Source organism: Dermacentor variabilis, chromosome 10 (assembly GCF_050947875.1).
Source record: "Dermacentor variabilis isolate Ectoservices chromosome 10, ASM5094787v1, whole genome shotgun sequence".
In the NCBI taxonomy this organism is placed as follows: domain Eukaryota; kingdom Metazoa; phylum Arthropoda; class Arachnida; order Ixodida; family Ixodidae; genus Dermacentor; species Dermacentor variabilis.
The window spans coordinates 15,702,838-15,719,512 of NC_134577.1; the positions used below are offsets into that span (position 1 = coordinate 15,702,838).

Here is a 16,675-nt window from a genome sequence, read left to right on the forward strand (position 1 = left end):
ACCTTTGATTAAGACTGCACAGTCTATGGCTTGGAGATGTGCACACACACTATACACGTTTACAATGAAAATGTAAGTGGCTGTTCTAATATGCACACTTAGCATACTGCTTAAGTCACCTGGTTCCAAAATGCTTTTTTGGCATCGCACATACGACGGCTACAACTATAAACTTAATTCTGGCAGTGACTGAAGACACTGCCATAACCTTCATATTCCAATCAATGAAAATTTTCGAATTCAGAGCAGTTAGACATAAATAAGGCAAATAGTTTTACAGTGTTAAATAACGAACTGTTAAGGTACATGGCGGTAAAAGGCAATATGCCTGAAACATAGGTACTGTTTATCACCTAAGCACATTCTTGTATTTTTGCCTACATTCCTAGGGATGGCATCAAACAATTTGCCTATGTGTAAATTTTGCTACATGGCTGTATCGTATTTTCACTTGTCTTTTCACATTTGTCTTAATGGTACTTTATGTGCATGCAGATGGGCCAATACTACCTTCAGCCAAACACAGCATAAGCCAAACACTATGCTTTCCAACGTACATGCATTTCACAACACCAAACAATGGACTTAAAGAATGAGCAACTCTTTGAAAATGTGCAGTCCTTTGAACACACATTGAATGACATATATCTGGAAAACAAAGATTATGCTCAAATGATAACTTAATCTAACTGGTACTAAGCATAATGCATCATGCAATAAACTTGCATTTATTGGACACCACTATAGACACTACCACCTCTTCAGCTCCTCCACAGTCTGGCACAATGTACTCAAGCTGCCTGTAAACCCTAGAGGGTGTCTATGATACCTTTTTAAACAGCTGGGCAAACGATGACAATAATGTTACAGAAACCAACCTAATGAATATCTTTATGAACTGGCACGAGGTTTTCGTCATTATGCTTATGCACACACCTGCACACCTCTACTTTGCACAGTCTTGTTGTTTCGGATTATTTACTCTTTTACCACATAGTAAATTACATGATACACCAGTCCTGAACTAATCATGTTGGGCTCCTCCAGTATTTTTATTTTCTTACTGGTACACACATGCCTATACAGGGCATTTGTATACAAGGCAAGCCCTCAAATACATAAAAAATTGCCGCGAGACCAGCCGCTCGAGCCACTTCGCGGGTGTTCTCTGGCTTTTTTCATGCTCAAAAAAACACATCATGTAGCACATATTGAGCCACAGAAAGCTGTACCGCTAATTTTTCATGTTGCCCTACAATTTTCTCATTGACAGTTTTCATCTAATTATAATATTTGAGAAGTTGATTAATTACTGTAAGCCTAATTGTGTAATTACACAAAATGCAAAGAAATCCAAGTTGCTCCAATCGACAGCAAATAATATTACCTAGGTTCTGTGCAGCTAGGTGGCATTTGCATATTTCTAACGTTTGCTATCGTTGCGTGGGACAACCTGTATACGTTGTCTCATGGAACAGGTGTAACATCAATCACTTTAAGTGAAGCCGCTGAACTAGCCATTGCACGTAATACCTACAGGGGAAAAAAATTAACACTAGGTTAAGAGCATGCCAAGGCCTCTGTTGCTGAGAAGGGAAACTGCTGGAAGGTGCCTGATGTCCGGCTGTGAAGCTGCTTCTTCCTCACAGCTGGCAATGAAAAGGCCGCAGTCCTGAAAGAAAAGGGGAAAATTAGACATGACAATGATTACACAGAACACGCAAAAGGTGGTCGCGAGTTTATCTTTGATTACTTCTGCTGCTACACTGAGTTTTGCATGTTGTTCAGCTTAGATTATTGTTAAAGTAACCTTGCGAAAATTTTATATCTTAATGGCATTGCAAACTAAAACCTTTGCCCAACTCGTGCACTTAAGCTATGAAATGTTTACTCCTACAATGAATGACTTCTAAGACAAATTATTGGAGACAAAAGGATGCAGAATTAATGAGTGTTACTGACATTGAATACCATGGTAGTATATCTCTGTTTACAACAGACAATGGCGGACTGAAAGCACTTCTTTCTTATAGATATGGGTTGATTGGGCAGCCTTTCCCTCTCTTTTTTTTTTTTTTTGTGACCAGCAACAGAAATTTTGTTATTAATACTCGTGCAATATATAGATGTGTGTGTGTGTGTGTGTGTGTGTGTGTGTGTGTGTGTGTGTGTGTGTGTGTGTGTGTGTGTGTGTGTGTGTGTGTGTGTGTGTGTGTGTGTGTGTGTGTGTGTGTGTGTGTGTGTGTGTGTGAGAGAGAGAGAGAGAGATAAAGCTGTGAAGTGTGATATAATCTTGAGTTGAAAAGCGCAGCTTTTTTGTGGGAATTTGGCATCTAGAAATCAAAACTGAATATTTGTACTCAATGGCATATCAGCCAAGTAATAAGCAATAAACAAGTCGAGGCATCACTGGCACTCGCTTGCTGAGGCCGCCGATAATCAAGGGACGGCGTATCCAGTAATCTGAACCCAAGCAGAACACCTGTTGCCGCCAAGCAATACGCTAACTATGAAGAGTTTCTTCAAGTCGTAACACAACCATCTCAGTTACTCTGATCGGCAGCTCGTGCGGCGTTGACCCGTAGTGCCGTTGGAAGCTCACCACACGCTTTTATTAACACAAAAGCGCCGCCGATATTTCTCGCCCGCAGACTAAAGTCGACGGGCGCAGACTCTCCAAGCTAGGCGCGGAAATCGCGCACTGCCTGCACAATCAGCAGCGTGGGCGCGAAGAGAGACAGACGATAGCACGGAGCATACCGGCAAATCTGCAGAGTGCACGCTTAGTAATTAGCGACCTACTGCACACAATCGCACGAGCCAGGGGATTAGCGCCACGTAGGCGGCAGCTAGTAGATACCGCACAAAAAGAAGCTCCGCCGGTTCTCGCTCAAGTGATCGCTGTACAAACACGCACATATGCGCACCACAGTAAACCTTAACGAGTCGACACGTTTTCAGGCTGCGCTTAGGCGGCGAAACAATCAACTCACTTCGCACTGCACGTAACTATTCTGGTGGTGGCTTTCGCTTCGGGGAACATATGTCGAACGCTCGGAGCCATCCAAGATGCGGCAATGCCCCTCATCATCTAAAATCCTGATTAAGCACTCTCGCTTCACTCTGAGCACTCAAGTCGCCTCGAATACGACAAAGCTCGAACAAACACGTGCAAAATGGTTCTGGACGGCCAACTGTTGCGCCATGTTGCATTGAGGCATCCAATAAGTCCTATCAGCGCGTGTCCTCACTTAGAACACATACACACTCATAGAACGTGCAATGGGCGTTGAAAGTCACTTACCGTGGAGTCTTGAGGTTTCAATACTGTGAGACATAAACAACGGTAGAAGAATGCGCCGTCGCTAGTAACGGCTGCTCCTTCGGCGCTTTTAACGCGCGCGTGCGCGTGAAGGACCTGTGCCCCTCCGCGCGTACTTTCGACTTACGGCGTCCTCTGCAGCGCCAAGGCGCGGCTACTCCGACCAGAAAAACAGGGCGGAAATGCATTGGGCGCGATATTTCGAATCTGACTGCAGAAATAATTCTACTGAAATTGTCGATGGCGCTGACAGCCTTGTTGGTCACGGCTGAGTTATTCCTTTCTCTCTTTGACTCGTGTCAGGTATGGGCGTATTTCAACACTCCCAATTTACCGTACGCCACCGTTTTTTTTTTTAACACCCCCATTTTACAATCGCAATGCCCTTTAAAATGAGGTCGGGGGTAAAATAATGGTTCTAGCTTACTTTACTTCTTCTCGTGGGAGTACTCATGTTAAGTTGGGGGGGGGGGGAGGGGGGAGGATGGCATGTCAGCTGTTAAAACGCCTATATGGGCTAATTTGAGTTTATAGTGCGGGAACTGCGAGCGAAAATTGGCAAGGCTGTTGTTAATTTTCTTCGCGACCGGTTCTAGCCATTCTCTCTACCTTTCTATCTAGCTTCGCTCTGGACGTGCACGGTAATAGAAAAGTAAGCGCCGCAATTTCTACAGTGCTTTTGTGGGCGATCAGGGATAATTGCAGCTGTCAGCACAAAGCCTGCTTCTTCAAACGCATCCTAGCTGAAGCGACGGAGAGTGGAGGACGTGCGTATTATTCCCGACACAATCTTAGTCACGCCGTGGCTAGAGGTTGGCGGCGGTGTTCCAAGATGAGGTTGCCACCGCTGGCGTAAATGGCTGGCAAAGTTGCACTGCAGCTGGCCGTTCTTAACAGGGGACAGTTAGATGCTTGATTGTTGACAAAGACTGATTGTGAACGGTTACTTAAGAATTCTTTAATCCATGATAAGATATCGTTATTAAGATGTAATGCGGCAAGTTTTAGTAGTAGACGCTCATGCGCAACCTTGTCAAAAGCTTTGGCGAAATCTAGGAAGATGGCGTCAGTCTGGCAGTTAGAGTCAAGGTTTACATGCAGGTCGTGAACGAACATAGCTAGCGGCGTTTCGCAGGAAAAACCTTTCCTGAAGCCATGCTGCGAAGGATGAAAAAAAATGGTTGGCATCAAGAAAGTCCATGATATGTGTGCAGATGATATGTTGAAGGATTTTTCAGGGTACACTGGTTAATGAGATGGGGCGATAAGTTAATTTTGCTTGTTGCACGATTTATGAACTGGAACGACCTTTCCGTGTTTCCAACCTGGAGGCAGCACGCCCGTTAAAACTGACGGTGAAAATAGAAGACAGAAATATACTGCACAAATATGAGTGAGTGAGTGAAGTAACTTTATTTTGGTCCAGAGAAGACGCAGGGAAGACCCCGCGCCACCCGGCTAGTCCCACGTAGGGACCGCCAAGCCCAGCTTGACGGCCCGATCGCGGGCAATCTGGACGGCCAGGGTTTGGTCGTTGAGTTCGGGGCTGCCCAAGAGCGCAGCCCACCTATCCTCGCTGAAGGAGGAGCCGATGGCTTCACACTCCCACAACACATGGTCCAATGTTGCCCTTAGTCCACAGGCAGGGCAGTCCGCACTGGTATATCTTTCGGGGTATATGTCATGAAGAACCGCGAGGTTAGGGTATGCACGGGCTTGTAGAAGTCGAAGGGTAACCGCCCGCGCCCTACATAAGGCGGGGTGCGGGAGGGGGAAGACCCGTCGTGACAGATAGTAGTGCGTGGTGATCTCATTAAACGTAAGCAAGGGTTCCCCGCGGGGCTGGGCGACTGCTGAGGCGGCGCGGTCAGTGAGTCCTCGCGCGGCCTCGTGTGCGCCCTCGTTAGGGTTAGAGGGAGAACCCTCAATCGACCCCAAGGGAGCGGGAAACCAAATGAGAGAATGCGGAGAGATACTTTTGGCGCTTTGGAGAATGCGGAGGGCCTGGGGGGAGACCATGCCGGTTTGGTAGGCCTTAATGGCTGCCTTGGAATCACTATATATTGCCTCTCTGCGACCATCGAGCACAGCCAGCGCGATTGCAACCTGTTCGGCTACCACGGGCCTCGAAGTGCGTACGAAGTGCATGGCATGGTACGTTGAAAGTTCGCATGGGGAATATAAAATGACAGTACAGTTTCTTGAGTAAAAACTGATGCAAGGGTTGTGTTGAAGAAGAGAGCACATTAAGCGTCGGTTAGGGCATCACCTGATTCATTTGGTAGGGTAATAGTTCGCGTGTCCTGTGGACTTAAGACTTGCCAAAGTTTTTTGGGTCGTTCTTAAGCATGTTCGGCACATCAAAATAAAAGAATGAGCGTTTGGCATGATATATGGCTTCCAGATGGGCAGTTTCAGCGTCTTTGTATTTATTCCATGCGTCAGGAGTGCTACGGGACTTAGCTGCGCGGAAAAGAAGTTCTTTCTTGTTTTCTAATCGCTTCAGTGCTTTATTGAACCAAGGTTGTGCTGAATTGGAATGAATGTTAATTTGGGGAATGTATTTGCCAACTTAGATTTAGTTTCTCTTTGACAATGAGCCAATTTTCACCCATGGTTTCACCCATTTTGTACGTAAAGGTACTTGCAAAACTAGGGTGAAATTGCGTTAGTTCATCATTATTTGCTTCATAATTTCCCTTAAATTTTCATACAAACGAATCGTCTTTTTAACAGTCGGGGTCAAAACGGGTTTAATTACGAAGTCGACATGAATGACTTTATGGTCACTGATTTCGGGAAGATACGCAATGGATGACACGCCCTCGGGATTACTTGTTAAGAGAAGGTCTAGAATATTTTGGCAGTTATCGGTGACACGGGTTGGTTCTGTGAGCACTTGAGGCAAGTTAATGTTGAGGCAGACGTCAAGGAAGTTGTTCCATTCCCTTGATGTAGCCGTTGCTTGTAAGCCGGCTTGACCAATCGATATTAGGAAAATTAAATTCTCCAATAGAATTGACGTGGCCCGCTCTATTGCCGTCTGTGCCATGCAGGTGTGTAATAAAATTTCGTTCCACGCTAGAAAACAGTGATGACCAGTTGCTATTGCGGTTCCCATGCCCGCAGGTCTTTGGCGAGAATATTTGACTAGTACGAATAATTAACTTCTTCACTGGCCTTATTTTCCGGCTTTGTTCAGACAAACACTGGGCCCAACAATAGATCGGATAACCTTCCAGATATCAAAACACTGCCTGAGGATGCTGCAGGGCAATTGAAGGTCACGTTTCGCTTTATCAAAGAAATGCACATATGCCTATTGCAATCCCCCAAAACATCAGATGAGCGATCCACCAATATTCAAGCGATTAAAAGTAGCCAAAAAGGTATGAAATTAAAATTCCCAGATTTGAACAAATGGATGGACAACATAGATGAAATATCTAAACCTTATGAAACAAAGGGCGAAGATCTCGTCAATATAAATACTGGATGTTCCAGCATACTTTTTCAAAAATTTTGAAAGGTGTTCTGCGGCACGTAGCACAATTCTAATTCATGGGCTGATCTACTTTAAGAGGTGGACAGTACTTGCACAAAAAATTGAAATGCGCAGTCGACTAATTAACAGAAATTCACTGATTAAGTTTTAAACTCGGTTTATTACATGTGCAACTTGAACAGCTTATATTTTTGTCTTCTCAATCCATACTTCTGCCAGAACCTCTGGACAGGGTGTTTCGACTGATGTCATACCAAATGAGCACTATACAAGCCCTGTGTGCATGGCTTGCACGACTCTTTCGATGACCATATCATTTCATATTTAGTAACTTTATGAACTAATCATATAGCGGCGGCATGAATTTGGGGTACGCATAAGAACTCACACCAGGCTTGGTTGAATACATCTGGCACTGCAGCACTGAGCAGTTATCCATGTTGTAAGAGTGGACTACTCAGTTGCTGCCTTGTGTTATGATTGATACATTATTTACAACCTTACATTCGAGATTTCAATTGCCCAGCCAGCGAACTGCAGCAAAGCTGTCATGTGACGGCACATTCTATGTCATAGCGATAGCAGTCGATATCTCCAGTGGTGGCCCTCAAGGCCAACAAGCATCCTTTTTCTGTGCGTGTGCTTGTGTAGGACTAGGCATATGGGGCCAGTTTGTTCTTCAGCATTAACGCTATGTTCACGCTGTATCAGGAACACATTTTCTTACTAAGTATGGTAGCCCTTGAACCTACATAGTTAACACAAAGAGCCGTTTGTCCACCAACCTTTCCTTTCCCATGTCTTTCGCTTTTGCTTTAATGTCATGGAGGCACTTCAGCTAGCTGAAGCAATGATGGTGTTTGAGTACCCACAGAGCCTTGCAGTTTTCCAACCTGAGCGTTGCTTCATTAAAATCTCACATGATTTGGTCTCAGCAGACAGAGATGAGTTAAAAAGAACCCTCATATACTTCTTTCGAAGTCATTCGAACCTTGTCAAATATCCCGTGCCTTTTGATGTGCCCGTTCAGCAGGGGCCAAGGCCAGTTGGCTCTTAATAAATAAAAAAAAATAACTTTCCAAGGCCAGCTACTAGGCTACCACTATCTCTTCAGCCGGCCTGAAGCGTCTCGCAGCCGGCAAGGCAGGAGTGCAAGAAACGAAAAACGAAAGTGTGGCAGAGAAAACGTTGATCATGAGAATCCCCTACATTTATGGACTATTACACTGAATGAAAAAAATAGTGGCTTCCCAAACAGTCTTGATGTACATACCTAGTTATTTCAATCACGAACAAAACAGCCAGTTGCCCAGTCCTGCACAAGCACTGTCTACAAATGCCCACGAATTAAAGGTTAGTTGTGTGTGCATGTGGTGCAGTGTACCACGTTTCATTTTCCTAAGGCTGCAATACACTGGGCAGACTGGTTGCTACTTAAATAGTAGGCCCTTACAGATTTGCAGCCCTATCTTCACATTTTGCTGCACATTGTATCAAATATGAATGCAAACTGTTTCGCAGGACACATCAGTTGAGTTCAAGCAATGAGGCAGAGTAACCAAAGGAATAGTTTTATCCTCCAAAAGACAATTGTCACTCTTAAAAAATGGTCTCACTCATAACATTTCAGTACAGTCCCTAGTTTAGTACAGGTTTTCGTATGATGTCTCGGATTCTTCTACGGTACAATGCTGTACCGCACACTCTCTTGTAGTCCTATAATGACAAATTGTAACAAAACCTGTCCTTCCCAACAAACGTTTGGAGACAATGCCTGTCAGCTCATCTTTTAACCTGTTTTTCAGTGGATCTGTGCACTTACATCAAACATAAACTGCAAAAACATCAGTACTCAGAACCACAAAAAGAACACACCTGTGTAGCGATTCTGCTGTGATCGTTGGAGTGGTCAGTCACAGAATGCAGCGCAGGTTGAAAGGCATCTTGAGTTAAAGCAAGATAACAATCATTGTTAGATGCAGATCAAAAATGTTATTCCATGAAGCTTTTAGCGTGTATACTAATTACCGCATTTGTATGTAAAATAGTTTTGCATAATAGCTGAGCAAGGTTAATCAATGCCTTGCCCTGTACTCATGGTAATGGTGGCGAATATCCTTTCAAGTGGAACTTTTGTTGGTTACATGAATTCAAAAGAACTGGGGCTCACATAATACATGACACCTGTGGGTAGAAGGATGTGTTGCATCCAGTACCAAGGCCACAAGTGCACTGACACTACACTGACACTAGCAACTGCTTGGGATAACCAGCCTTTACCAGACGATCGAATGTGGTTCGGTGTACAGCCCCATTATCCAATTCAAGTTTAATACTTCTGCCACAGTGCGATGTGCCATGTGAGTAAATGACAACGCTCAACCCTCTCAGAGTTTATAAAATAGGGTGCACAACTGATAGAGTGCACAACTCAAGCGAACACCTCTCCCTGTATGTTCTCTGTACTACGCAGACAAACAGCAGTGGTGCACGCAAGATAACGTTTAACATCAACTCACCACTCCCGTATATTAGCCTAAACGTTGAAGAAATTGAGCTTTAGCCGTCAACATCACCGCTAATTATCGTCAATCAAGCATTCAGCATGGAAAGCTTCGCTTACATCGATTGCCACAGTGCGTGGGATCTGCATAATTTGAGGCATCTTGCTTGATTTGAAATGAACCTTCATTCCACATATCAAATATCTCAAGGCAAAATGACGAAAAGCAATAAATTTTCTGAAGATTATGTCTCATACTACGTGGGGAAGTGACAGGCAGTGCTCATTAAACCTCTAGAAGAGCCTTTTTCGATCACATTTTCATTGCGGTTCCGTGGTATGTCACCCTGAAACGTCGAGCACGCTTAGGCTCTGGATACCGTCTACCATCTGGGTATGCGCCTAGCCACATGCGCCTTCAGAAGAAAGCCTATGGAGAGCCTATGCGTTGAATCTGACGAGTGGTCACTCCACCTACACGGAACATACAGTAGTTTCACATATTTCCTCAAAGTCCATAAGACAGCCTTTCTCGCTGCGCGTGAAGGAGCTTAGCGATGAAATGCATGTCCCACTCCTGGAGCACCGCTTAATGCGCCCACCCAAGCTATTACCTCCTTGGGACTGGCAGGTCATAGAATGCGACGTATCCTTTGTAAAAGTTTCAAAGCATGCTCCAGAGGTTGAAATTCGAATGCATTTCCTAGAACTTCAGTACAAACACTCATGCACAGAGTTCTACACAGACGCTTCCAAGTCACATGGCGGAGTATCATATGCAGCCGTTGGTCCTTCTTTTTCGGAATCCGATGTACTACATCCAGAAATAAGTATATTTACGGCAGAGGCCTACGCTGTATGGTCGGCTGTAAAGCATATAAAGAAAGCAAAACTCCAAAAAGCCGTTATATATACAGACTCCCTAAGTGTGGTGAAGGCCTTAACGTCACCCTACAAACATAAAAATCCAGTACTTACTGAGGTCTATTCCGACATGTGCAAAGCTTATCTATCTAACCAGCAAATCATCATATGCTGGGTACCCGGCCACAGGGGAATCGAAGGTAACGCTTTGGCAGACCAGATGGCTACGTCAATTGCACTCCCTGCCGTTAATAATACTGCTTTGGTACCCTTCACAGATCTGAAACCTTACATACGAAAAAAACTGCGAAACCACTGGCAACGCATGTGGGACGAAGAGATAGATAATAAACTGCACGTTATAAAGCCACAGTTAGGTTTTTGGCCCTCCCCAACAAAATCTCGGCGAACAGATGTCCTATTCTGTCGCCTCAGAATAGGACACACATTTGGCACCCATAATTATCTGCTTACTGGAAGTGAACCTCCAATCTGTGGTAGATGCGGCGAGAGGCTTACCGTCCTCCACGTGCTCCTGGAGTGTCGGGAAGCCGAAACGGAGAGAAAGAAACATTTTCCGCTTGCTTACCATTACAACATCCCTCTACACCCGGCTATGTTTCTCGGCAAGGAACCGCTTTTTGACACCAAGGCAATCCTCAACTATTTAAATGATGTCGTACTACACGTTATATGCCCATTAAATTCGTAGAGCATCCTCGCTCCAGAGGATGCCACTGCGATAAGTTTTGCATAGCACATGCCTCCAGGCCCTTGTTCTTCAAGGGCTCTAAGGAGGCAGCAGTGCTCTAGCATATCTTATAACCTTATATATTTTTACGCATCGTATCATTCTTTTTAAATCCACCTTAAATGTTCATAGTACACGTCATAGACATCGCCATAATCTTATTGTACAGATTTTGCGCACTTTAGCGCGAACATTTTTAAGGCCCCTTTACAGCCACGTCACACCAACTTCATCGAACTCATGATTTCATTGCAAACTCATTAACATGGACATGGCGCTCTTTGGCCATAACTGGCCCTTGCGCCATTAAAAACCACATATCATCATCATCATCAAAGTGCAGTACAACCCCCGACATACTTTCTACACATACGTTAACGATGTGGAATGTGCTGCACTATTCCATAATATATCCTCAGTGAGATATTTTTTTCAATGTGGGTCAGAAGATTTAGTGATGAAATCTGCGTCCCAACCCTCCAACGTCGCCTAATGTACCGCCATGGCAATGGCAAATCATTGTATTGGACACATCATTTGTAGATGTTACCAAACACGTTCCAGATGCGCACATACATATGCACTTTGCAGAGCTCCAGTCGAAGTAGACCTGCCCAGAGTTTTACACAGATGCGTCAAAGTCACAAGCCGGCCTCTCTTTCGCTGTTGTCGGCCCATCGTTTTCGGAATCCGACGTTCTGCTTCTCGAAACCAGCATCTTCATGGCAGAGGCCTATGCAGTACTGTCGGCTACTAAACACATTAAGAAAGCAAAGCTCCCAAAGGCCATCATATTCGTAGATTCCTTGAGTATGGTGAAAACTTTACAATCGTCACGAAAACGGAAAAATCCTGTAACAAGCGACTTCTATTCACTGCTGTGCAATACGTGTGCATCTAACCAACAGGTTGTAATATGTTGGGTGCGTGGAAACAAGTGTATAAGGGGTGACTAACTCGCACATAAAGTAGCAACGAAACCTAGGAATCCATTCATACCCGTTTCTGCTACATACTTGAAGCCATTCCTACGTAAAAAAGGCTCAGGAACTTTAGCAACACTTGTGAGATGACCAAACACTGAATACGCTCCACGGAATTAAGCCGCAATGATCTGAAGTTATTTTGGTCCCTCAGAATAGGGCGTATACATATGGTACTCATTAATACCTTTTAGCTGGTGATTAACCCCCCTTTGTGGCAGATGTTGTGGAAGCCTGACCGTACTGCACATCTCGCTGGAGTTCCGGGAAGCGGAACTCCAGCGATTGAATAAGGAATTTTCCTTTGGCGTACAAACAACACATTCCCTTATGTCCGGTACTGTTTCTTGGCCTAGAACCTTCACGTGAAACGAAGGAAGTGCTTAAATATTTAAGTGATGTTGTGGTGCATATTATTAGCCCGAGAGACTTGTAATGGAGCTGCGAACTTACTGTTACCAGTAGCTTACTAGTAAGGTATGAGTTATTGTTCAGTACGTGGCTCGAGACTTTTGTGCTCAAGGGTCTTAGTGAGGCAGTACTGCTAGTGAACCGATACATTTTTTTCGTGTTATTTCATTTTAGAATATATCTTATAGTCATCGTTCACATCACTCGTGTTAACAGTACTTTAATACTTGCACATTTCACATACATTACAGGGAATATTTTAGGCCTGTATACACCATCGCTACATCTGAAATTTGTCATTCACCGCATCATCGACTTCCACACACCACTTCTTGGCGCTCTTTGGCCATCAGTGGCCCTTGCACGAAAAAAAAAATCGTACACCATCATCCTCAGGATGAAACTTAGCAACAGTGGGGAGCATTATATGGCAATTCTCTGTGCAAAGTTAAATGCATGCATCATATAGAGATGTTTGCAAAGAAATTCTTAAACAAGTGTTCGTGATGTCCAGTTGTCTCTTTGTGCTTCGTGAAATATTAACCAACTACCCAAGCACAAGTTAACCTGTTCGCAAGTGCCTCACTCCCATGAACAGCTGCTATGTCGCGAGATGTCTCTGGTTACACAAATGGCAGGAATGTTTTGTGCAATGTGTCGCGAAAGTAAAGCGATTCTGTCTTCAATAGGAGCTGTACAAATAATTTGCGAACCCTCTTTTTTTTACAATTTCCAGGCGTTATAGAACGTTTTACCGGCGTTCTCATTGAAATCAATGAGGCACCTCATTTATGTTTGGTGAAATTAAGGGCCAGGCACTTGGGTAATGCGTAGGCAAATTGTAAAGTGTGTAGGTGAACTGTGGCCTTCGAAAAAATAACGCATGCAAGTACTCTGTAGCATTACCAGTGTGTTTGACGAAAATAGAAAAAATTTAGCCCTCCTACTTGACCTCACAAAAGAGAAAGATCGAATTTGAGGAAGATGTAGGGAAGATATAAAACTATTGCATGACCAGCCTGCCAAGAACACTAAATGACAGCAACAAGCAATAAAATATCAGCTTCTCATGCAGGCTTCCGCGCCAAAAACCTAGAACAAGGGTTGAATAACCGTTTTATTTCACTTTCGACAATGTGCGACCGTTTAGCTGTAGGTTGTTGCTAAATATTTGGTGGTTTATCAATATTCATGAATTTGTCGAGCATTTAGTGTAGAACGTTCGCGCATCCTTAATAAAGTTATTCTCTTATTTTAATGTGCAGGAAGGTGTGCTGCTTGTGGCATCGCGGAAACTGGCACCATGTTTCGTGTCGTCGCCACCAGGTGTCCTTCTCGCCAGCTCACCCAGGTGTGTGCAGCCTTCTCCGTCACGTGTGGCGGGCGGCTTGCCAGGTGCGCTTCCCTTCGCGCTAGCGAATTGAATACCGCGCAGTCGGCCCCGAATGTGGCTCAATGTGCGGTACTTGAATGATCTCTAGCGCGAAGGAGCGGGGCGCATCGTGCAAGTCGTCCTGGTGGATATGTAAGAGATAGCGATCAAGGCAAAAAAAAAAAAAATAGCAAAAAGCAATCATTCTATTAGTCGCTGCAGCAGTATTTGCAGGAGACCGGCCAGCATGGCTTTGTCAAAAAATTTAAGACTGATTTAAGGCCGCGTGAGCACCTAAGCCAAACCCTTTGTATGAATAAGGACACTATCCCCTTTCCTGAATGTGAGCCAAAATAAATTAGTTTGCTGCCTTAGAAGATATTCCCCAGGCACATCATAAAGAACTTTCTAAATAACCTAAGGAGCACTAGATACCCCGGCAGAAAAAAAAAAAAAATTCGTTTAGTGAACACTTGCCATTTCAAGGAGGGACCCACGGCGCTGTAAAAAAAAAAAAAAAAAAACGTTGAATTTGAACCTGTGCAGAAGTGCGTGGAGCTGTGTTCTTCACGTATCAGTCAAAGTGCGTCGCGCTCGGTAAAAAAAAAAAACACAGAAAAAAAACATATATAAACTACCGCACAGCGAGTTATGAACATGGCCAGTAGTTGTATATGAAAGGTCATTTGTTGTGAACGAATGAATACTTTTGCGCTAGCGACATGCAACTATTTCATGGTGAACGAATAACAGCGCGAAAAGACAAGGCGTGTGTTTGTCGCCTCCTTGTCTTTTCGCGCTGTTTTTTCGTCCACCGTGAAGGAGTTGCATGGCGCTAGCGCGAAAGCCGGGGCCGTCCCGATAAATGGAGGATGCATGAAAAAAAGAATTAAGGGCACCCTGCCCGACTTGGGTACCCCCGGGGACGCGAGAGGAGACTTTGTGCGAAAAAGCACAAAGAATCCCCTGTCCCCCGCCCCGTCCGAGTGGCGGACCACGCCGAAACCCTTCTGCTCTCCAGCTCGTCGCTGCCTGACTCCAGGAATCGAACGTGGGCCCTTGCGAGTGCGAGCTCGACACTCTATCCACTCGGCTAACGGAGCGGCACGTTTATCGCTTTACGAAAGGCGACCAGATGGGTGACGCGAACGCCGCTATCGCCCAGATCGCGCGGGTGAGGAGGTCGGCGAGGGCGAGGAGGCCAGCGCCGGCGCGCGACTGGTGTTCGCTCATGGAAGGTGGGAGCGTTATCTGCGTTAAACGGTGGACGCACGTTAAACTCGCAGCAAGAAAGGGGGCAGTTTCCGCATCTGCGAGCCGCCTTTGCGTTACCGCTGCGCTCTATCGGCTACACATGCACACTGACTGTCGTCCCTTATTAAAGGGAATATACGCGAGCGCGTGGCCTGCGCTCTGTGGCGGCTGCTTACAGCGCCATCAACCGACAGCTTGAGAAAGCACGTCCGCTTTCGGCGTCATCTATTGGCAAACGAAATAACCAGTTATACGCCGGCGGACAAGCGTTGAGAAATACTGAAAGATATCTTTAGCGGCTCCACCAGCCACCGTAGTTTTCCATAAAGAAAGCATCAAAATCCCAATAAAAAAAATAGTCAGGCAGGGAGATACGATCTCTCCAATGCTATTCACAGCGTGTTTACAGGAGGTATTCAGAGACCTGGATTGGGAAGAATACCTCAGTAACTTGCGATTCGCTGATGATATTGCCTTGCTTAGTAACTCAGGGGACCAATTGTAATGCATACAATGCATGCTGAAGGGAGAGGCAAAGCAGAAGGGTGGGTCTAAAAATTTATGTGCAGAAAACTAAAGTAATGTTTAACAGTCTCAGAAAAGATCAGCAGTTTACGATAGGTAGCGAGGCACTGGAAGTAGTAGGGGAATACATCTACTTAAGGCAGGTAGTCAGCGCGGATCCGGATCAGGAATAATCAGAAGAATAAGGATGGGCTGGGGTGCCTTTGGTAGGCAATATCAGATTATGAACAGCAGGTTGCCATTATCCCTCAAGAGAAAAGTGTATAAAGGCTGTGTCTTACCAGTACTCACGTACGGGGCAGAAACGTGGAGGTTTACGAAAGCGGTTCTGCTTAAATTGAGGACGACGCAACGAGCTGTGGAAAGAAGAATGATGGGTGTAACGTTAAGGGATAAGAAAAGAGCAGATTGGGTGAAGGAACAAACGCGAGTTCATGACATCTTAGTTGAAATCAAGAAAGAGAAATGGACAGGACATGTAATGAGGAGGGATGGTTGGTTGGTTACAAACTTTATTTCTATTTACAAGAGAGCCGCGAGCTGAGCCCTAAGGGCCCAGCCCTTACAAAGTCTAGGGGGCGGTCCCTAGTCCGGGACCCCCGTGGCTTCTGCAGCGGCTTTGGCTCGGGCCACCAGGGCACGTTGTTCCTGGAGGGTTGAGCAGCCGAGCAGGGTGGCCTCCCAGTCCTCTCGGGTAGGGTGGGGGTTAGGGGGGAAAGCAGGGTTAGAGGGGCATGCCCACACCATGTGGTATGTGTCCGCAAACACCTCCCCACAGTGCGGGCACTCGCCCGAAAATGCCGGGTTGAAGTGTTTCAGCACCGCCTGGCACAGTACGGTATTTGTGTAGAGACGGAGAAGCCAGCGCTCCTCCGTCTTATTGAGGCCTTTGCGGGGGGGGAAGTATCGGCCGTGATTAAGCTGATACAGCTGTACGATTTCTTTAAAGGTGATTGCCGGTTTGAATTCAGGGACCTCGTCGACGGGTGATAGAGGCGAAGATTACGAGGGAAGCGTAGCGTAGGTGCTGGCAGAAGGTTAGATGGGCGGGTGAGATTATGAAGTTTGCAGGGACAACATGGCCACAATTAGTACATGACCGGCGTAGTTGGAGAATTATGGGAGAGGCCTTTGCCCTGCAGTGGTCGTAACCAGGCTGATGATGATGATGATGGACATGATGGC

General features: G+C 45.3%; 1 protein-coding gene across 2 annotated transcripts in view; it reads left to right on the forward strand.

The window, feature by feature from the left end:
• LOC142560008 (uncharacterized) overlaps window positions 1–16,675 on the forward strand; it is a 234,606-nt gene that overhangs the window by 210,019 nt on the left and 7,912 nt on the right. For both annotated transcript variants that reach the window (XM_075671748.1, XM_075671747.1), the window contains one exon: window positions 13,605–13,690. In XM_075671748.1, the coding sequence (XP_075527863.1) occupies window positions 13,605–13,690 (86 nt within the window). The remainder of the gene's footprint in view (window positions 1–13,604; window positions 13,691–16,675) is intronic.